A 23,602-nucleotide genomic window follows, 5' to 3' on the forward strand; every position below is an offset into this window, starting at 1 on the left:
TCGGTAGACCATCATTATGAAGATTCATGTACCTAGAGAGTTTGAAATCAGTTCGCCACATAATAACGAAAACAATGGGGAGACGAACTTCGTATCTGCTCAATTGGTGTGCGTGAAACTATAGTTTACATGCGTATCTAGAAGAGAGGGGGTGATAAACTACACTCGGACCCCCGTCCACCTCCCGGGCAAACACAATTATCCATCAGAACTTGACATCTGGATCCGTGCACGTGCATGGTTTAATTCGCCATCGGTTTCAAAATTTTCATAAAAAAGTCGTTTCTCTTCTGATAATTTTATCAATACAAATATATCACAGAGTTTTTAACAAAACGTTTTCTAACAGGCTCTTAAATTATCATTCTTCAACAGTGACTAGAAGAGTAGACCATCCTAACTGAGTAAATGCATGGGAATTTACGTTAAGAATTCCTTTCAATTACAGCTGCATATCTTTTGAAACTCTGTATTACATGTACAGATTAAAGATAGAAAGGGAGAAAAACGAAGGAAATGGAAGAGCATAAACTAGTAAATTAATTACATGTAATACATAATTTTACATTGTATAGTTTTGTAAATAAATGTTTCAAAAACGCATGTAATAAGCTTTTGATACTAAACAAGATATTATCATGAAATTAAAAATAAATAATTTTTATTTTTTGACAATGCCTGTAAAGTCAGATCCTTTGATCCACTTATTGTGTAGCAATTTACCTGACCAGATCAAATATCTTAATTAATTCTATATTAAATAATTAATTTTGTTGTTTGTTGGATTGCTGAATAGAAACGACATTAATATGCGAGGCAATACAAATGCATTTCTTATATATTAAACGATAAAAAAATTGTTCAGCAACTATAGCAACACAAAAAAAAATATAGCTTGCAATCTTACAAAAAAATTGCCATCTTCTCGACCTTGGTTAACACTTCATAATATTTAATATCTGAACATGAAGCTCATGTGTGGTATTCAATCATGTACAGGAATTAAATTGAATTAAACTTAAAATGTTGCCAATAAAGAAATGCAAAACAAATAAAAAGAGAACGATATTCATTAGTTTAAATTTGTTGTATGTTTTAAACTTTGCAATGTTAATGGTTTTCTTTTAAACATGCATGTATGAACAATTGTAACATTGTAATACTTGTTAGAGATTCCCCCACACTCTTACTACACCATACCTGAATATAATAACGTGTAAAATTTACACCTTGGGAAATATTGTTTGCAGGCACGAACAATAAATAGCTAATACAACTATGCAGAGTTAAAATAATACATGTACAGATGTATAACCGCATTAAAATCACATGTTTCTGTCAATTTGTAGACAAATCTAGCGACGGAAAAACACCTCGAATGTCTAACGTCATAGGAGGTTAGATTTTTTTACACTCTGTCGCTTGACATCCATTTGAATATCAACAAGCCAACCGATGTCTATTCCATGTATTCATTAAACTGAATAAAGTTGGATTAAAATGATAAAGAGGGTTGCCATGAACGTCTAGCTACGTTTACTTTTGAGATTGTTTTACGCTAGTTGAAAAGCCCGCAAGAAGTTGCGCGAATGACTGGTGTACATTTGAACTGTTCTTCTAATGTGCATTTAGTGTTACAGGGGAACACTGATCCAGACACAAGGTCTGTTATCGCCGAAATTTTGCGTTTAGACCTTTGTAAAACTGTTTTCTCTGAAAAAAGTTTAAAATTTAAAAACAGTTTTTATAATTACTTAAAAATCATTTTTGCTCACATTCAATCAAATGAATTACTAAATGATGGTACTTTTCTTGATATTTTTGCGTTTTGATGTTATGGTGTAGTAAATCATACTACAACTGCCATTTCTTATAAATATCTTTATACAATTGGTAGTTGTTTTTTTTTAAGAGAGGACTATGTACCTTTATAAATTATACCGACAAAATAGCAAAATTATACTATTAACCGGAATTTGACACCGAATATGTTCATATGCTTATAATATCTCTGTTTCAAGCTATACAGCTACATGTAGCTGTACAGGGCTAATTTTTACGCCCTTGGGCGTTGGGTAGCAACGCATATACAATTGTAACACATCGTTAATGCTAAAATTAATAATAATCGATAAAATCAACTCCCGTCAGAACTTCACTTCAGCACTTTGATGATATAAACTGGGTTTTGTGACATATGAATAAATGATACATTGTTAGAAATTCACCGGGTATGTTTTGCGACTATGATTACGTTTTAATTCATTTAAAAAAATGTATCTTCGATTGTTGCTTTTCCGAGTTCAACAAGGCATACCATTAAAAATCTAAATTTTAAGACTGACTAACCAAATACATTGACTATGTAGCATTATTATGTCTTCTGTCAGTTTGTCACTATATATTCAATACTCATCTATTTTCGTATAGTATACAAAGGGTTTATAGAGCGTAAGCATACTATGCCGAAATAGAACACGGCAAATGTTATCAATGATAAATGCTTAAAGCGCCGACAGCTGGATTCGAACTCACGACGCTAAAATCATTCCAGCTTGACGCCCAACGCGTTACCGCTACGCTAACGTAGCCGTTAATGTAATAATTATTCACGGTATTTATATAGATATAACGTAGATATATACGACTGACATCAAGCAGTTAAAATTATTCATTTTTCCAAAAACACATCATTATTGACGGTAATTTTAAAGTTAAAGTTTCTTATAAACTTTTGAACAAATTGATTGAACATTTTTCAAAGAAATTCTACATGAGAATCACAAAAACGCTTTTTCAAATGACACTTGATAAAGAATGTACAAGAAAAAAATTCAATGAGATTTCGACTGCTACACATTTCGAGTTTTCTCGGTAAGGCCAAACGTCTCTCATTTCTTGAAAAGAACATTAACCTTTGTTGACTTTTTATTGTACAACAACTTGTTGATTAAATAAACAATCAAATTTATTGATTAATTTGAAGAAAAAACAACCCAAACGCTTGCTTTTCCGGTGATTATTTTTAGGGACTTGTCAACACTCGAACGTCACAGCTACTTATAGCAAAGTACGTCAGTATATTCAACAGTCGGCATAATAATAACAATAGTGCTGTGTTGTGCATGTACTATGCCTAAATAGTAGTCAGGGTTTGATACATAACTCGCCCCCGGCTCTCGTGCACTATGTATCAAACCCTGACTACTATTTAGGCATAGTACATGCACAACACAACACTATTATATAAATATTATGTACAATAGACCAATAGAATAGTGCGGCATTGTATCAACCTCTAATCATAAAACACCTTTTCATAACAAAACTATCAATAAGCGTTGCAAATGTAACGCTTAATGCTATGCATTCTTGCATGAACTGAAGATAATATGAACCACTAACGATGAATCGTCGCTTAATGTATTTCATCATTAGGTATCTCACAGCAGACCTAACGCTTGATGAAACAAGGCAAATTTTACATGGTCAACCCCTAATGGTATGTTACAACGCACTTTGAATATAGATAGATAGATAGATAGATAGATAGATAGATAGATAGATAGATAGATAGATAGATAGATAGATAGATAGAAATTTAAAAATAATAAATATCCAGAATAAAATCCCAAAATGATCCTATTTACTGCAAATTATATATATATATATATATATATATATATAGAGAGAGAGAGAGAGAGAGAGAGAGAGAGAGAGAATATCTATATTGTGTGATTTTATATTTGCTTTATCCAACGAGTTGAAATGGTGTATATATTCGCGAGGCTTGCCGAGCGAATATAACCATTTCAAGGAGTTGGATAAAGCAAATATAAAATCAATGAATTATAGATGTTCGATTTATCTCATACAATTTGATTTATATTATGAAGCTTTTGAGACAGTCCCTTATACGACCCGAATTGATTGTTTTGTCATATATTAAAAACGATGATGCAACGTTGTGTTATGCGGTTATTGTGTCCTTGCGCAGTACAATTTAGTACGTCATTTCTGAGATAAATCTAGCTATTTTAATGTAAAGTTTTACTGAAATAAACCTTGAAATAATTTTTTAGCTCTAAATATTTTTTCTTAGAGCTTATTCATTTGATTAAATGGAAATACTGATCAGAAAACTTGAATAATCAAGTTTGTTGACATTATACACAAAGTTGCGAATGCTAGTTAGTTTGAATCGACTTGAACGAGGAATGGTTGTTGATGTTTTATAACATAAACACTAGCCTAATGATTCGAAATTGAAAATAGTGAATAAGGATGCTTACTGGTGGTGGAATCAAAGTCTTATGAAACATTATTTCGGTAAGTTCTTGTATATAAACACAACCAGTACGCTCTGTTTTCATCGCGTCGTCAGGATGAATCTTTGATAGTTAAATTTAATGTAATTTGCAGTTTTAAAAACTACACAAAGCAAATTGAAATTTTGGAGGGGGCTAAACTTATCAAAAATCTTGAAAACAAGAAAAAAAGGTGTTTTGGTTACGGTTATGTATAACTTTGCAAAAAAAGTGGGGGGAGGGGGGCTAACCCTCCCCCCCCCCCCAACCAATAGCCCCCAGGTTCCGACGCCTATGCTACGCAGTTATGTGTTTTCCTTCATATTTGTAATTTAAGTCTTTGACAAAATCCATTTTATATTACTTTTTTTAGTAGATATAGTTATGTTGAAAGTACTAGCAAATCATCGAAAATAGGTCATTGAAGCGCTGAAGCGAGGGGCTGTGTCAAAAATAGTTTGGACCGGAAGTATTTGATAAAGCATCACATGGGTAATATACACCACACGTATGATATATATATATATATATATATATATATATATATATATATATATATATATATATATATATATATATATATATATATTGAAACACAATAAAATCCACAGTGGTCGGCGAGTTGTAGATAAAAATTAAATAAGAAAACACGAAAAACGTTCAATATAGCTTAAGCGCTTTCATTTTAAAATCATTTAATATTTATTCGTTTGATGAGATATCTGCGCTTCTGATTGGTTGAAAAATTTCTTTGATACCTGCATCAATAAAATTTAGCCGGATCTACTTTTCTCAACTGCTCTGATCTAACACTATTTATAGAACGGAAATTTCCAAGATAAACACTGTCAACAAAATGTAAAGTTGTGTCTGTTTTATTGTCAGCAAACAAAATGCAAACTTGTGAATATAAAAACTTGAAAGTTTAACCTTCAAAAATAAACAAAACACATTATTTGATTCACGAAATAGAAAATTAAGCGTCTTCTCACGATTTCGTCTGCTTGAGATCAATCAACATTTACAGCGAGGCTGGCTGTTCCTTTTCCAGGAATATCATAACGAACATATAGACCTATAAACTTTCACGGTAACACTGCTGTTCAAATTTGGTAACGATCATTTTTAAATTAACACACGTACATGATCGGTCATCAGAATAAGCGTCGTAAACAGGTAAAGAAAAGCTATGAGTAATGCATCAACTCTTCGGCGCATTCCAAGCGGCAGATATACCATTTATAAGTACATCACTGGCTATCTAGTTACCACAACGTTTACAAAAGTCGCTTACACATACTATTCTTTGTCGACATATTAGCTTTTTTCATCCACGATCGCCTTTCCTTGGATGGTTATGTCCAGTTGCATATTCCAGCGATCTCACATCAAAACTAGTTTTATTACGAGTTTTTCTGCACAGTGAATAATATCACAAGCTATCGCATGTATTTTCCTTTCGTTTTCAATTCAGCCGGTTCAGATTTTAACTCACTATTTGTGTTTAATCCGTTAAATTCAGCTCAATAGCTCTGCATTAGCTGAAGGCGCATCCATTTTGAATATTGTTGCTGTTGTTGTTTTGTATTCATACGCACCGCTTCATTTACATTATTTACATTTTTGATCAATGACACTTCACATTTTTTTTATTTGAAAATGTTTTATTAAATGATAAGAAATGAAGATAATAATGTTTCTATTGATCGACGCATCAAAGAAAAAATTGACCGGAAAACTTTTTCATCAATGCGCTACGCGCATTGATGAAGTTTTCCGGTCAATTTTTTCTTTGATACGTCGATCAATAGAAAAATTATTATCTTCATTTCTTAAATCTTCAGAAGCTATATAATGGTAACATTGTAACGTGACGTCAAAAAACTTGAACGTTGAACGGCAATGTCTATTATGACGTCATAGCTAGATTTAGCGGAAAAAATATAATTTGCAACATAGTAGATAACATACAATTCAATACATTATTATTACAAACAGTTCAATTTGGGTTTAAAAATACGTATGAAATGTTTTTCTTTTTCTCTTCTTTGCACATTACTGTCACTCAACAGTTTGTAAAATGGAAATATTTTAAACTGTTTATTGCCGCAAGTGTCCAAATGCTCACTTAACGGTATCTGTCGATATCCCGGGGTGTTTATGTGTTGTTAATGTACACGCACACGGGCCCGAAGTGGATTGCTTGTTTCCCCAATATAGTACTCGTTGCAGCCTGGACATGTTATAACATATAATACATTCTTAGTGTCACATGACATATCCGTCTTAACGATGAATTCTTTTCCGCTGAAGTCGTACTTAGATCCCTCTGTAATATGGTCACAGGTCCCGCATCGTGGGTTTCTACACTTAGTAACTGTGTGTTTAGTATCAAAATGGGAAGTGCACAATATTCGTTTTAGATTTTTAGGCTGACGTCTGCTGTTAATGAAGTTCACATCTTTGTAAATTTCTTTCGTGGATTGGTCGTTGATGAGGATATTATTAAACTGATGAATTATTGGCGTAATGTTCATATTTCTTGGATTAAAAGTATGTACAAATGGGATAATATCAATGGTTTTTTTCGGATGTTTACTGGCTAATAATTCCGATTTATCATACTTCCTGGCTTTACGAATTCCGTCGTCAATGAGACCTTCGGGATAACCTTGGTTAGTGAGGTAATGTTTGAGTTCCCTGAGGCGTATGTCTTGGGTGTTTTCATCGCTCACAATGGTACAAATACGTCGAGCTAAATTATATGGAATAGCAGTTTTTGTATGATGAGGGTGACACGAATTAAAATGAAGATATTGATGTGTGTCAGTTGTTTTGTAGTATATATCAGTAAAAAGTTTTGAATTCTTCTTTATAACCAGAACGTCCAAAAATGGTAATTTGGTGTCACTACTTTCTAAAGTAAATTTGATGTTGGGATCAAGGTTGTTCACAAGTTGATGAAATATCTTTAAATTTTCGTCACTATTATTCCATAAGATAAAGCAATCGTCTAAAAATCGTTTTCAACTAGATTTAATAGATCCGGCTTCTTCTTCTCCCCAGAGTGAAAGTATTTGTTCGTGTAGCTTTTCTTCAAGGTATCCAAGAGTAAGAGTGGCGTATGTTGGTGCCACCTTTGTCCCCATTGCTGTACCTTTCACTTGTAAATAATGATTTTTTCCGAATGCAAAGGTGTTGTTTTGAAGTATTGTATGTAATCCTTCGAGTATAAATTCTTTTGCAAAGCGATCTTGTAGAATTTCAGGATGCTTGTTGATCCAATAGCTCACCGCTTTTATTCCAAGCTCTGTTGGTATATTAGAATATAAACTGACCACGTCAAATGACACAAGTTTTGCGGTATGTTGAACACTTTCAGGCAATTGGTTTATAAAATTCACATCATCCTTAATAAAACTGGGAACTTTTTCACAGTAGGGTTTTAGTAAAATATCAATCAAATGACTTAATCTTTGGGTGGATGAATTAGGTCCTCCTACTATAGGTCTAAAAGAGAGGTCTTCTGGATTTAAGCAGCAAATATATTCTCCAGTCTGGGTTTCTACAGCATTTTTTATTTGTAATGATTTATGCACTTTTGGTAATCCGTAGAATTGACTTTCTCGGGCGTCAAAGTTAATAAGATAGTCTCTTTCCTTTGTAGTGATATTTGACAAATTTTCATTCACAAATTGTTTTATTTTTGACAGAGTTTTTTTCTCCTGGTTTTCTTCAACATTTTTATAACATTCTGGGTCATTAAGCATATCTAATATTTTAACTTCATAATATGCCTTATTCATTACAACAACTCCGCCTCCTTTGTCGGCCTCTTTGATAACAATGCTGTCATCATCACATAAATCTTTTAAGGCTTGTTCCTCTTTTTTCGATAGATTTGACTTTGTTTGTCTTGGAACGTTAGAAAGTTGGAAATTATTAAGAGTATTACACACTGTATCTAAAGTTTGATTTCTACCCCGTTTTGGATTAAAATCTGACTTGTTTCTGACGAGATCCTGTTCTTGTTCCTCACTTAGATTTTGTGTAGAATCGTCATCATCCTCGTTAAAATATTCCTTTAGTCGAAGTTTTCTTGTATATTCCTTAATATCCGTTTTAAGTTGTTCGTTATTCATACGGGGAGTTGGTGTATACTTCAAACCTTTTGATAATAATTTTATTTCAGTTTCATTCAATACTCTGTTCGAGAGGTTGAACACTTTAGGATTATGTTGTATTGGTTGCTGTGTGATATTAGCTTCACGAGCATCTAATACATCTGTGGCCGTTGTTGGCGTTTCCTCGGTATGTATCTTTGCCCTCGATTGGGGTTGCCTCCTCCTAAAAAATGATGTTGTACTCCACGTCTATTAAAGGTTGTTTTCCCATCTCTGTAGATGTTTGATGGTCTGTGCCGTTTAGGTCTTTGACCATAATGGTTTTGATTGGTTCTCCTGCGGCAATCCGTTTGTTGATTTTTTAGTTTATCATTGTCAACTCTCTGATTCCTGTATAGCGTCTGTCTGGCGTATTGTTGTTCTCGCCCTTGTCTATTGGATGTTGAGGAATTTCCATGTTTTTTACTATTGTTGATTACAGGAGAAGTGGTTTCCGTTTGTTCAGCATTCTCAGAATCCATACCCACTACAGAGGCATAGCTTGCATTTAGGTTTGCTTTGTTGTTTGTTTACGTGAGCTTGAAGTCGGTTTTGGTTTCTTAGAAGTCGGCTGTATATGTGGTTTTTTAACATTATCTTTGCCGTAATTTTTCGCATAATCAAGTAACCAGGCTTCGGTGTACCGCCATCTGTTGAACAATCGGTCCTCCTCCTTTTGACAGTCAGATTTCATCATTTTCTGCAATTTTTCTAGGATAAATCCACTGGCATTTTGATGTAACATTTGATCAATTTCTTCATCAATCTTTAAAACCTTCAATTGATTGTTTTCTGCTCTCATTCGCAGCAATGATATCTCTCCGTTTACCCGATTTATAGCCATTTCTACCCGAATTTCAGTTTGGTTTTTCGGTTCTCCACGAATTTCCTTGATTCTGAATTTTCGAGGGATGATGGGATTGTTCTGACTTATCCATTTTTCAAAGTAATTTGCATGATTAGCATTGTTAATTTGCCGCAGGAGAACCAATCAAAACCATTATGGTCAAAGACCTAAACGGCACAGACCATCAAACATCTACAGAGATGGGAAAACAACCTTTATTGGACGTGGAGTACAACATCATTTTTTAGGAGGAGGCAAGCCCAATCGAGGGCAAAGATACATACCGAGGAAACGCTAACAACGGCCACAGATGTATTAGATGCTCGTGAAGCTAATATCACACAGCAACCAATACAACATAATCCTAAAGTGTTCAACCTCTCGAACAGAGTATTGAATGAAACTGAAATAAAATTATTATCAAAAGGTTTGAAATATACACCAACTCCCCGTATGAATAACGAACAACTTAAAACGGATATTAAGGAATATACAAGAAAACTTCGACTAAAGGAATATTTTAACAAGGATGATGACGATTCTACACAAAATCTAAGTGAGGAACAAGAACAGGATCTCGTCAGAAACAAGTCAGATTTTAATCCAAAACGGGGTAGAAATCAAACTTTAGATACAGTGTGTAATACTCTTGATAATTTCCAACTTTCTAACGTTCCAAGACAAACAAAGTCAAATCTATCGAAAAAAGAGGAACAAGCCTTAAAAGATTTATGTGATGATGACAGCATTGTTATCAAAGAGGCCAACAAAGGAGGCGGAGTTGTTGTAATGAATAAGGCATATTATGAAGTTAAAATATTAAATATGCTTAATGACCCAGAATATTATAAACACGTTGAAGAAAACCAGGAGAAAAAAACTCTGTCAAAAATAAAACAATTTGTGAATGAAAATTTGTCAAATATCACTACAAAGGAAAGAGACTATCTTATTAACTTTGACGCCCGAGAAAGTCAATTCTACGGATTACCAAAAGTGCATAAATCATTACAAATAAAAAATGCTGTAGAAACCCAGACTGGAGAATATATTTGCTGCTTAAATCCAGAAGACCTCTCTTTTAGACCTATAGTAGGAGGACCTAATTCATCCACCCAAAGATTAAGTCATTTGATTGATATTTTACTAAAACCCTACTGTGAAAAAGTTCCCAGTTTTATTAAGGATGATGTGAATTTTATAAACCAATTGCCTGAAAGTGTTCAACATACCGCAAAACTTGTGTCATTTGACGTGGTCAGTTTATATTCTAATATACCAACAGAGCTTGGAATAAAAGCGGTGAGCTATTGGATCAACAAGCATCCTGAAATTCTACAAGATCGCTTTACAAAAGAATTTATACTCGAAGGATTACATATAATACTTCAAAACAACACCTTTGCATTCGGAAAAAATCATTATTTACAAGTGAAAGGTACAGCAATGGGGACAAAGGTGGCACCAACATACGCCACTCTTACTCTTGGATACCTTGAAGAAAAGCTACACGAACAAATACTTTCGCTCTGGGGAGAAGAAGAAGCCAGATCTATTAAATCTAGTTGGAAACGATTTTTAGACGATTGCTTTATCTTATGGAATAATAGTGACGAAAATTTAAAGATATTTCATCAACTTGTGAACAACCTTGATCCCAACATCAAATTTACTTTAGAAAGTAGTGACACCAAATTACCATTTTTGGACGTTCTGGTTATAAAGAAGAATTCAAAACTTTTTACTGATATATACTACAAAACAACTGACACACATCAATATCTTCATTTTAATTCGTGTCACCCTCATCATACAAAAACTGCTATTCCATATAATTTAGCTTGACGTATTTGTACCATTGTGAGCGATGAAAACACCCAAGACATACGCCTCAGGGAACTCAAACATTACCTCACTAACCAAGGTTATCCCGAAGGTCTCATTGACGACGGAATTCGTAAAGCCAGGAAGTATGATAAATCGGAATTATTAGCCAGTAAACATCCGAAAAACAACCATTGATATTATCCCATTTGTACATACTTTTAATCCAAGAAATATGAACATTACGCCAATAATTCATCAGTTTAATAATATCCTCATCAACGACCAATCCACGAAAGAAATTTACAAAGATGTGAACTTCATTAACAGCAGACGTCAGCCTAAAAATCTAAAACGAATATTGTGCACTTCCCATTTTGATACTAAACACACAGTTACTAAGTGTAGAAACCCACGATGCGGGACCTGTGACCATATTACAGAGGGATCTAAGTACGACTTCAGCGGAAAAGAATTCATCGTAAAGACGGATATGTCATGTGACACTAAGAATGTATTATATGTTATAACATGTCCAGGCTGCAACGAGTACTATATTGGGGAAACAAGCAATCCACTTCAGGCCCGTGTGCGTGTACATAAACAACACATAAACACCCCGGGATATCGACAGATACCGTTAAGTGAGCATTTGGACACTTGCGGCAATAAACAGTTTAAAATATTTCCATTTTACAAACTGTTGAGTGACAGTAATGTGCAAAGAAGAGAAAAAGAAAAACATTTCATACGTATTTTTAAACCCAAATTGAACTGTTTGTAATAATAATGTATTGAATTGTATGTTATCTACTATGTTGCAAATTATATTTTTTCCGCTAAATCTAGCTATGACGTCATAATAGACATTGCCGTTCAACGTTCAAGTTTTTTGACGTCACGTTACTATGTTACCATTATATAGCTTCTGAAGATTTTAAAATGAAAGCGCTTAAGCTATATTGAACGTTTTTCGTGTTTTCTTATTTAATTTATATATATATATATATATATATATATATATATATATATATATATATATATATATATATATATATATATATATCCAAATCACAAAAGTATTTTCTCAGTGTCCGGTACAAATATAATAAAAGAAAAAAAGCAACACTAACTGCAAAACATAAGCGCTTTCATTGTTAAAAATCTTCAATAGTTTTAACGACTGTAAAACGTCTGAAGATTTTTAACAATGAAAGCGCTTATGTTTTGCAGTTAGTGTTGCTTTTTTTCTTTTATATATATATATATATATATATATATATATATATATATATATATATATATATATATATATATATATATATATATATATATATATATATCACAACACCGAAATAAACTCAACTATTTTTATTTTTAATCATCAGGCTCCGATTTTACAAAATAACTGAAGTTTTTACCCAAGTTTAATCTCAAATCCCGAGAATTTACCCAGCTGAGATTTTTCTCAAATTGCGTCTCACAAAAGAAGCTTAGTCAATTCTCAGCTGAGTTGATTTTTTTACTTAGCTGAGTTTTCTCCTCATTGCTATTAGCGGCCTCGAAATAAAAAAAGATATACTTCCGGTGACAGCTTTATATTTGTAAACAAATCGTCTGCTCGGTTATTCAATGCGATATGGAGGCTGCGAAAGTGCGAAAACCAAATTGGACTGAAAAAGAACGTTTGCTGCTGGTGGAGGCAGTCCGGAACTGAGAGGATCGCCTCTTTGGGAAGATGAAAGGTCCTGGCTGCACGAAACACAGTAAAGTGAAGGACATTGCCTGGGAGGAGGTTGCCAAGTCTGTAAACGCGTATGTATATATACATGAGTTTGACAACATGTTGCTAAGTTACAAAAATACACAACATACAAATTCATAGTTCTTATTGTGACGTCATGAAGCGCTAATATTATAACGTTATGTAGCCGAATTGATTATGACGTCAGGATATAAATGTATATATTAATTAAGTACCGGGAAATACAATTCTCCATACAAATAAAACAAATATTTAAGAAATGAACTCAATGTTTACACAAGTTATACGAGTATAACCTGGGTTGAGGCAGTTTACGCTTTATAATCCGGGAAGCGTTCAGTTTTTCAGGCTGTGTACATGCGGTCCCGCCGCAGTGCTACAAATGTTACTATGTTACAATTTATGTTGTTAAAGCCAACCAGAAACCTCGGACCAATACTGGGGCCCCAGAAAGGGGTTCAATGTTTAAAGTAGAAAAAGTATATGCTACGAAATAGAATATTACAAGGAACTGCTGTTCGGATGAGCGATGTGGCCCATGGGCCTCTTGTTTATTCTATGTCATTCAACTGCCTAAACCTTCGTTATATTAAATCATGACATCACGTCGCGTAAGAACGCACAGTGTAATATCAAAAATTAATCTCATGAGTGATATATATCGCATATTTAGATAGGCATTATATATATATATATATATATATATATATATATATATATATATATATATATATATATATATATATATATATATATATAATTATATATCAGACTCTTCAAACTTTTGGACAACTATTTTAAATTTGAAAAAAAAACTAATAATATAGTCAATTGTAAATACTTAATGTTTCATTTTTATGCACGAGCTTGTAATCAATGCTAGCTTTAAATAATCTAAACCAGTGCATGTACATCGCTATCCTAAATAAGTAATTGAAATACTATTTTTATAGATCTCTTAATTGCGGCACAAATAGGTTTTGTAAACTTAATTTCAGAAGTAAATTTGGCCGTAAAAGAATCTGTTAATAGTTATTATACTAAACGTGTGCTGTTTTGAACACATTTTGATAACAGAAAGAAAGTAGCCGATTATATGGTCGGGGTCAGTGTTTATATGTTCAGTTTTGTTGCAGTAAAACTATTGAAGAGTTGAAAAAAATATTTTATTTCAATTTTAATCCTGAATGATTCGCGCTTTAAAAGCACCTATTGAATAACACTGCTTTTCCTAAATATATAGCTGATCAATCGCCGGAGCAAAAAGGCGGGGCCAAAAAAAATTGGCATGGTGCTTATATTGTATAATTCTATGTTTTTAACAATTAAATAGCAATCGTAATGTTAAAGCTAAACACCGCTCGTACAGAGGCACTGTCCGCCATATTTCTCTTTCATTAACGCTCCTACAACCCCTATATAACCCACATGCCTCGTAACAATTCAAAGTATTTCGCTGATCTCACTTGTGTAGACGTACATCTTGCCTTGCCGCACATGTTACTCGGTCGCGATGGAATTTTCAGGTTTTACGCATTTTTTAAAACCTGGAACGTATTAACATAAAATTAACCGGAAAATGCATTATAAACAAACATAATATGCACATAAACTAAGAATTAAATGCATAAAAATCAAAATACAACGAAAGGAACAGTACGCGTCGGCCATGAGTTTCAGGTATGCAATCGGGTGTAACGAAATCGAAGGGTTTATATACATGTACCTGTGTGACGGTGCCTATTTACGAGCAGTATTCATGCAGCTTTAACTTGCATTTGTCTTTGCGCTTAGACTTGTATGCACCACATTTTATAGTTTTTAAGTAAACATGTAAATGTAGAGCACTGGTCTTCATGATCATTGAACAAACGACTTGTCGTGAATGTCTTTAATATTTTAGTAGTTAAAATAAAATGTAAGTAAACTTTAAATACATCTATAAAACTCAATCAAAATCGCATTTTTAAATTATTCATAGAACCTCAGATAAATAATAATATAATAATGCATTATGATTACATGTACTAAAGAGATATTGAGCTTAAAATTCTTTTAAAACAATAACATCTGCACATTGTCATTAATATGCACGTGTCTATAAGTTTTATCAAAATACAAATATTGAAATAAGATTAGTAAAATAACATTTTTATGATAAAATTTGTTACACCATCTGCAAAACAAACTTAAATACAAAGAGAATATAATGTAGGATGATTATTTTTAAAAATGTACAGATAAAATTATGATGTTATTTTTAGAGCAATGACAATGGCAATACATGGTAATCCGGTTTTTTAAAATGGAAACACTATTCGTATTTGAAATTTATCGACCATGCATTAATAAATACTACTTAAAGTTGATCCCGATGATGAATATCTCTATTGTGCATATATGTACAATCAAACTACAATTAACTCCATGTCTTAAAAACAACAGAAGTTATATTGACGAATGATGCATCATGCATGCAATATAATGGACAAAAAATGAGGTTCAATAGCTGGCATTTCATTAAAAAACAAAATACATGTAATAAACATATCTTGCATATGTGTACAATTGAACTGCAAAATAAATAAAGTTTAATCGTACAAACTGTCGATTAGGTAATCAGGAAAATATGAGTAATCTTTACGCAACATTAACAACTAATCTGCAAAATAATATCTTCAACTGTAGGAAGTGTTATCTAATTGGTGTATTCTATCTTCTATATTATGCAAAAATCTGACTTAGTTCAAAGAAAAGAAAATTTGGCATTACATCTCTCACTACTAAAGATACAGTACTATAAAAATAATAACTACATTTTATACAAATTTGAAAATCAATGTTGATAAGGATATGGAAATGCGGCCAATTGCTTTGGAGTGATCAAACAAATCTGTCATGATAATCACATGCACGTAGAAAATAGAAGAATTACATTGACACCAGACGCATTTCAACTAGAAGCATTCTATGTTTTAGAAAAAAAACTTTCATTGATTTTGCCGAACAATATTCCATCACTTTCTATTTCTTGTAATGATGGTGACACTTTTGATGAAAGAAAATTTGTAATAACGTACTAAATGGAATATGTCAGTATTTCCAGTATTCCCTTTTAGTTATAAGAGTTTATACCACACGAAACTATTTCCTGTTTTATCGAATTAAATTTAGCATAAAATTTTTCACAACCTTTATTGACTTCAGATATATTTTTTAACTTGCACAACTGTTCAATTCTACTTTGATATCCTGGTTGTGTTTCCCATTTTTCAGCCTGAATAATGCTGTCTAAAAGTTCTAGCGTAAACAGAGGACTAGGTCTTAATTCAATTTCTTTTAGTCTACTTTTAAAGCGATTCAATTTTGTCATCATGTTTTCGACACGTAGGAATATATTTTGTACATCGAGTAAAATATTTCCAATTAAGGATGCGTGTGTAAGGTTTTGATGTACAGCTTCCTCGTACTTCGTTTTCATTTGTTGGTAAGTTCTTGTTACTTTTCTAACCTTATAGACAATTTCATAATTTACATTTCTGTGATTCTTCCAATTACATTTTTCTGGACATACGGTGCAATAACCATTTTTCATTGCACGGCAGTTACGTAAAGCATCGTTATCTGTACTATAGCAATCACAATTACATGTGACATTGCAGTTAAGACAATTTGTAAGATAGTGACCTGAATCTAAATGGACCACAGTTTGATATGTCTCCTCAACCTCATATTCAAAATCTTTGTTATTTTCAATGTCATCTTTAATCTTTTTAAGGAGATCTAATTCGTCTCGAAGTTCTGATAGCTTTTTTAACCCGCTTTTTATCTGAGGAAAAATTTCATGGACTATATTTGTTATATGATCTCTCTCTTGTAAAACGTCTCTAGTTAGTGAGAGACTTTTTGTTTTAAAATGGTTAATTTCCTCAAAAAACTTTTTGAAACTTTTGAAACCCATGTTCCAAAAAATTGGTGACAATGCAGTTGAGGACAAATTTTTGTTTTCTGCAAAGAGTGCTGAATTATTAAATTGAAAGGTTGAACCAATTGGAATGTCGGCTTCCTTTAAAAAAGGGATAACTGGTGGCTCACAACCATCATCAAAGGTGATCAATGTACAGATGTTTGATTCAATATCCTTACCAAAAAGGGACATTATTGAACTAAATATGTATCTATGAGCAACCGTAAGGCGTGCGTCTGGGGCTTTTACAACAAAACAAACAGCATCCACAAAAAGAATTCCTTTAGCTCCTGTTTCCGAAAACAATTGCCGAATACGGTCGGTAGTATGCTGATCTCGATTTATTCCTCTCGTATCTCCAAATCCTGGTGTATCAATGATGTTTAGAGTATATGTCAATCTATTACCATCTCTAGGCATTATTTTATAAACTGTTATCCATTCTGTTTGAGAAACAGCCTGCAAAAAACAAGCAAATTGATCAAAAACAAAATACAGTGATTAACAAGTGTCAATTCTTATCGACTATCTTGGCAAGATCTTGCATAGATGGCCGAGTGGTTAGCGGGGTGACCGTTCACTGCTAGGAAAATGGGTTCCAGAAGGCCTGAGTTCATGCCTCGGTCGGGGCGAAGGTGGAGCTCCAACAAAAGGGAAATTCCCTGTGCTTTATATATATATATATATATATATATATATATATATATATATATATATATCATTCACTATGGGCAGGTATATGTCAATTAAGAGTTATTGCAATGTTTGTGCTTATTAGTCCCCTACCGGTTTCACCGGAGGGGACTATAGCTTTCCTCTGCGTCCGTCAGTCCGTCTGTCCGTCCGTCCGTCTGTCTGTCCCACTTCAGTTTTCCACACTTTTTTTCTTTATGCGTTTAAGGAATATTATGAAATTTGCTTCAAAATGTCAAACTACAGATCAAGTTTACACTTTTGTAACGTCTGGTTGACATATTTTCGAGAAAATTAATTTTTTACATTCCATTTTTTTAATATTCTGGTTCGTTATCGGGTTCGGTGTGTACTGAATAAACGAGGAAAGTATGTAGTCAGTAATAATATCGTGATTTACTTGTACGATTCCTTTTATTTTTTCGAACAAACAAATAAGTTGAATCTGTAAAATAGTGTATTATTACAATCGGGTTCGCTATCGGGTTAGTCTGTTCATTCAGGGAACAGAAGACGGTAAGAAATGATATTCTGCATTACAGTGCATTGTTTTCACAAATTTCTACCACCAAATACTTAATGGACTTTGCGAAATTACTGGAAATAAAATAAAGAGAATTATTTATTTAAGGGTGTTGTTTTCTCAGGGTTTGAGTTCTCAAATTCGGATTGTTATAAAGTTCAATGTAATGAGTAAAATGTGTTCTAAACAAAAAAAGTTTAACTTCATTAAAATAAGTGTATGGCACGAATTGCGAAAATATTTAAAAATGCTTAAAAACGATAAAAGACACCATATCTCAAAATTTTGATCATAGACCTCATATAAATTTTATGCCAACAGAATAAGGTCAATATAAGTAGTTCAATGCTTTAAATGTTTTTGTATTATCAACATTCAATTTTTTGTAAACTTAGATCAAACATGGGTAGGAATTTGAAAACTGATAGAGGAAATTCGGACTGGAATATTTTTAAATTATAGCTGAAATCTTAATGTTTTGTACCTATTTAGTGCTACTGTCATTCATAAAATATATAACACTTTTTAAAGTGCTCTATTATTTGAAATATATTTACAATTAAGAAAATTTCAATTGTAGTGTAAAATTTTATGGGATTTTTCATGATTTTTCAAAAAATATTCAATGGCCATTTACTAAAAAAGTAGGTCATTGACCTACTTTTTTGAAAGTGAAAAATAATACTACAATTAAAGGTCTATAATATACAATAGATGGGGTTTCATTATCACCAGTGGAATTTTTTTTAATTCTGAGTAAACGTCATCCTTAACCCATTTTTTATTTAATTTCTATATCAACTATGTAGTTTGAATTTCCTCTGTTCATTTATCTCTGATTAAAGCATAATCTCTCGTTTATAATAGTTTTGAAATAGATGTATGCGTCGAAGCTTTCTTAGAATTGTACAAACCGGTAGGGAACGTGTATTGCTTATGCAATACTCTCAGAATGCTTGTTATATATGTGTGTATCTATGCAATGCATATCGTTCTGATCCTCTCAAATTGTTTTTTAACTGTATTCCACCACTCCTGTATTTCAAGCGACTGTGTAGTGATTTTGAATAGAGAGTCGATTGAAAATCGAACGCAGATTTTTAATCAACTTTGCTTTAGATTTTTTACCTAAGTATTTACACGGTACGATTTTAGTAAATAACAAATCAGATGTAAAAATCATAACAAATTGCATCGTTTGACCACACCTTTAAAGGGGCATGGTCACGATTTTAATCAAATTTTATTTTTCTGTTTTTATTATTTGCAATGCTTTAGGAATGCATTTCTAATGATCAAATGGAATTTGGGTGCCAGTTGTTGAGTTTTAAGCAAGATACAGGGCTTACAATTCTTCGTCATGTAAACAAGACTCGTGCCCTGTTTTTATTTACATAGGTTCAATATACCATTAAAAATCTTTTTAAAGCTGGTTTATCTATCTTATCATTCATTTTTAGCATAAATTAACTGTTCCTAACGATTAACACATTCATATTAGGTCTAAAACTGGAATTTTCACGTCAACATTCAAAATGTAAACAAACGCGTTGTTTACATAGCGAAGAATTGCAAAAAGGCCACACATTGACCTTCACTCAGTCCTCAACTCAAATCGTTGTATGAAAGATGCTAAAATTTAAAATTAAAACTTGAGGCTTAGTTTTGAGTTGAGAAAAGTTGGTGTCGGCAGGACCCAAACTTATAAAACCAACTCGTGAAGCAACTGTATAGCACAGAGCTGAGAGTTCGAACATTGGCTTCCATAAAGCCTGAAATATCTCAGGCCCTCCACTCTCTTCTAGAGGAAATCCGTAACAACGAGGACGTACGGTCGTTTCGCACTGTTGCTCAGCCTCATCACAGTCGTAATGCACTTGCTCAGCGCCCCTAGGAAGAAGCAGAGTTGTTCCGGTCCTCTTTGCAACCAGGCAAAGCGCTCGAGTGCCTATTTTCTTAGCGAGTGCCGTTTCCTACATGAGAGTGCCTGCTAATACTATCATTAGTACTTAGCAAAAGTTTGGCAGATCCAGGGTATTATCGACATGGATTCGGATATTGAGGACACGGAGGAGACGCCTACCTTTGAGCCCACCGTGAGTTTAGTTAGCAACCGTGTGTCCATCAGACATTTGCGGTATTTGGACGTCTTCCATATTCACACCCACATACGCTTAACTATTGACTTTAGAGCTACTGGCAACATGATCAAAGCATCACCGTCACTGGTCTGAATGGAAAGATCTCCCCCACATACCAGTCCACCCACCATTCAGATGGTTGCTTACCTTTAAAAGCTGTAGGAGGGACTAATTTACATTTCTCCAGAGACTCACTCTCCTATTTATTTGAAAGACTTATTAAAATTCCTTTCATGGAGTCAAATTACATTTCGGTCTGACCATAGAAACATCAGATGCTGAATGGTTATAACACCATATACACTTCTGAATCTTCTCTCCAAAAACACATCGGTCAATGCTCATGTGCTCCGTACTGTAGCCTCCACAACCATTTGTCCTGGGGACTACCTTGAAGTAGATGTACCGAAATCCGTACTTGATCGTTATGGTCTACTTGCTGTAGAACCACACCTCCCTGGATCCTTTGGTGTGCCTTCGATATTACACAGTGTGAGAAACAAGATCCGCATTGAAAACACGGAGTACAACCAGGTCAGCCTACGCAAGCATGAACATTAATTTCTGTTAAGTTCGTCTAGTTTATGTTCCCTCTACAGTCTTTCAAACCCTTGACTTCACATACTGGCACAAAGAGCACTTCAAGAACCCATTCCAAGCCATATATTCCATACTCATTACAAGTCACAATTGATCCAGATGGCATTCTTACCCGGGAAACTGTTCAAGCTATGCAAACATTTTTTTGCTAGAAATAACATAAAGTATTTAGCCCTATCTCCCATAGATATAATGGACAGGCAAGGCAATTCCAAGCTCGAACTCGAGTTAACATTGGGCAAGTAATACTTCCACAGAAATAGACGGCTACTTCAAAATTCTCATGGACAGCCGGAGCAACTTCAAGCCCAGTTCAACGAACTTGAATCCATGGGGGTATTACAGAGCCTTAAGATGTTGGAGTCACAGTTGAGTACCTAAACCCTGTATTTCTCCAGTGGATTTCGCCTTGTGACTGCCTTTTCTAAAGTAACACGCAACTGCAAACCACGTCCATCCTTGATGCCCGATGTTGATTCCACACTCAGGAAAATTGGCCAATGAAAGTACCTGGCTGTGACATAACTTACGAAGGCATTCTTCCAAATCCATCTTGCTAGAGATTCCATGAAGTATCGTGGTGTTGTCATATAATTCCTTCGACGGCCGATCACAAACGTATCATTGCTCGGCAATAAACAGAAGAGATCAATAAGTCTAGTCAATAAACAAAATGACCTGAAGAAAATTGCTACAAAAGGTTTTTCTGCTTTAAGTTATACTACATATACAATACAGTTTTAATAACATATTAAAAATACACAACAATATAATTTGCGGAAGACGTTGAAAAAGCGATCTTTAATATGACCGCGAATCGTAAAATTTCAATTTTTATTTATGGTGCGGTTTGTTCTCCATACACAGAACATATGACGTCACGATGACACAAGATAGTGACGTATCACTTCACAAGTCCCTGAGACGCTGTGAAAGCATGGTCATTGATATTAGATAAGCTGCAATGATCATTACTGTTACATAAGTACATTAAAATTGGGTTCTTAGGTAACTTATTTTTTATTCGCTGCTTTGCGTAAGTAGGTAACGACATAAATTCAGGCCAAGTAGGCGACTAGCTAAGCTTGCGTACCAGAACAATCGCCCAGTGCCCGATTCTTGATATTTGTCCGTAGATTAATATAAGTTCCATAATCTAAAATCAAATATTTCAAAGCAGATGCCAAAATAACAATTTCTTATTGAACGGGAAATCGCCTTCATTTGTTTGAAAAAATCATCTACGGTGAGCCATGTATGACAATTTTATGCATTCTGTACGCATACAAGGTAAACAGTACAAATTCTAAAGCAGTTTTTGAAATTCAGTTTGATTTATAATTCTTTAAGCCTAATATTTAAACTTTATGCACATACATGGATAAAACATTTTTTTAATGATATTCTTCGATTCACGTGATTTAAAAACTCAAAACACTATGAATTGAATGAATATAGAAAATGGATTTGTGTGTTTTCTGCAAGAAAGATCTGGGTACAGGGACAACAATTGCATTACGTGAAAAGGGAAGTATTGGTGTTAACAATGCAAGCTCTGAAAGAGGTGATTCTATATCTACTAGGGCTGGACAGGTCGTTCATGAGGACTGCCGACGCACTTAAGTCAATCCTATAGTTATAAAAAGTTTGAAAAGAAAATCAACATCCCTGGTAATCCCTATTCCATCCAAATTACTTAGATCAGAAATGAAATTTAATTTTAAAGAAGACTGTCTATTTTGCGGAAAACCGGTAAATGATAATGCAAAATGAATAAAACATGGTGTACACTCGGTTCAAACAACTCAGTTTCAATCAACCTTAGAACAGATTTGCAATGATAGAAACGACGAATGGGCAGTCAAAGTTAAAGGTAGGATACAATTTGCTAGGGACCTTCCTGCGTCTGATGCTGTTTATCACAGTACCTGTAGTGGTAATTTTCGATTAGAGAAAAAGTGCCAGAGGTGTTTTCAAAACGTAAGGAAAATGCATCTTATTCACGAGGTCGACCAAATACTAGCCACACATTGTTCTTACAAGTGACAAAATACTTGGAAGAAAATGACGACGAACAGACAACAATCAAAGATCTAGTAGACCACATGAAAAGTCTTTCAGAAGATGAGGTATATTCCAATCAACATATGAAAATAAAATTAAAGGAGCATTATGGTAATTCAATCATAATAACTGAATTAAATGGCAAAGAAAATATAGTTACATTTCGACAGAATGTCCCAACCATACTGAATACTATCTATAAGGAATCAGTTCTTAAGTCTGACGAAGAGAATAAAAGGTTTCTGATTAAAACCGCGGCAACACTGATTAAGAATGATATACGAAACATGCCGGTAGATAAAGCATTTTATCCAGGTGTTCAGGATATTCTGTCAAATGAGGGTCATTTACCAGACAGTTTATAATCATTTCTGAAAGTAGTAACTTCTGAGAATGTCAACCAAAATTAATGCAATTGGTCAAGCTATCATATAAGCCACAAGACCAAGAATAGTGATAGAACCTCTTCAAATTGGACTTGCAGTGAAACTGCATCATATGTTTGGGTCCAGGTTTCTAATAGATACCCTAAACAGTATGGGGTTTTGTTCATCATACTCTGAAGTCAAGGAATTCGAATCATCTGCTGTCATTTTATCAAAGCACGAGACATGCCCTTTAGACGAATCACATTGTCTACAACTTGCAGCAGATAATGTAGACCATAACATCAACACCATTGATGGAAATAACATGGTATGGGAATAA

General features: G+C 33.7%; 1 protein-coding gene across 1 annotated transcript in view; it reads right to left on the minus strand.

Annotated features, from left to right (window-relative positions):
- Positions 1-15,074: 15,074 nt before the first annotated feature.
- LOC117691939 (uncharacterized) overlaps positions 15,075-23,602 on the minus strand; it is a 28,071-nt gene continuing 19,543 nt past the window's right edge. Inside the window, exon 11 of the mRNA XM_066072377.1 lies at positions 15,075-17,332. Within this exon, the coding sequence (XP_065928449.1) occupies positions 16,022-17,332 (1,311 nt within the window). The 3' untranslated portion in view covers positions 15,075-16,021. The remainder of the gene's footprint in view (positions 17,333-23,602) is intronic.

The sequence above is a fragment of the Magallana gigas genome, chromosome 9, assembly GCF_963853765.1.
Source record: "Magallana gigas chromosome 9, xbMagGiga1.1, whole genome shotgun sequence".
Taxonomy (NCBI): domain Eukaryota; kingdom Metazoa; phylum Mollusca; class Bivalvia; order Ostreida; family Ostreidae; genus Magallana; species Magallana gigas.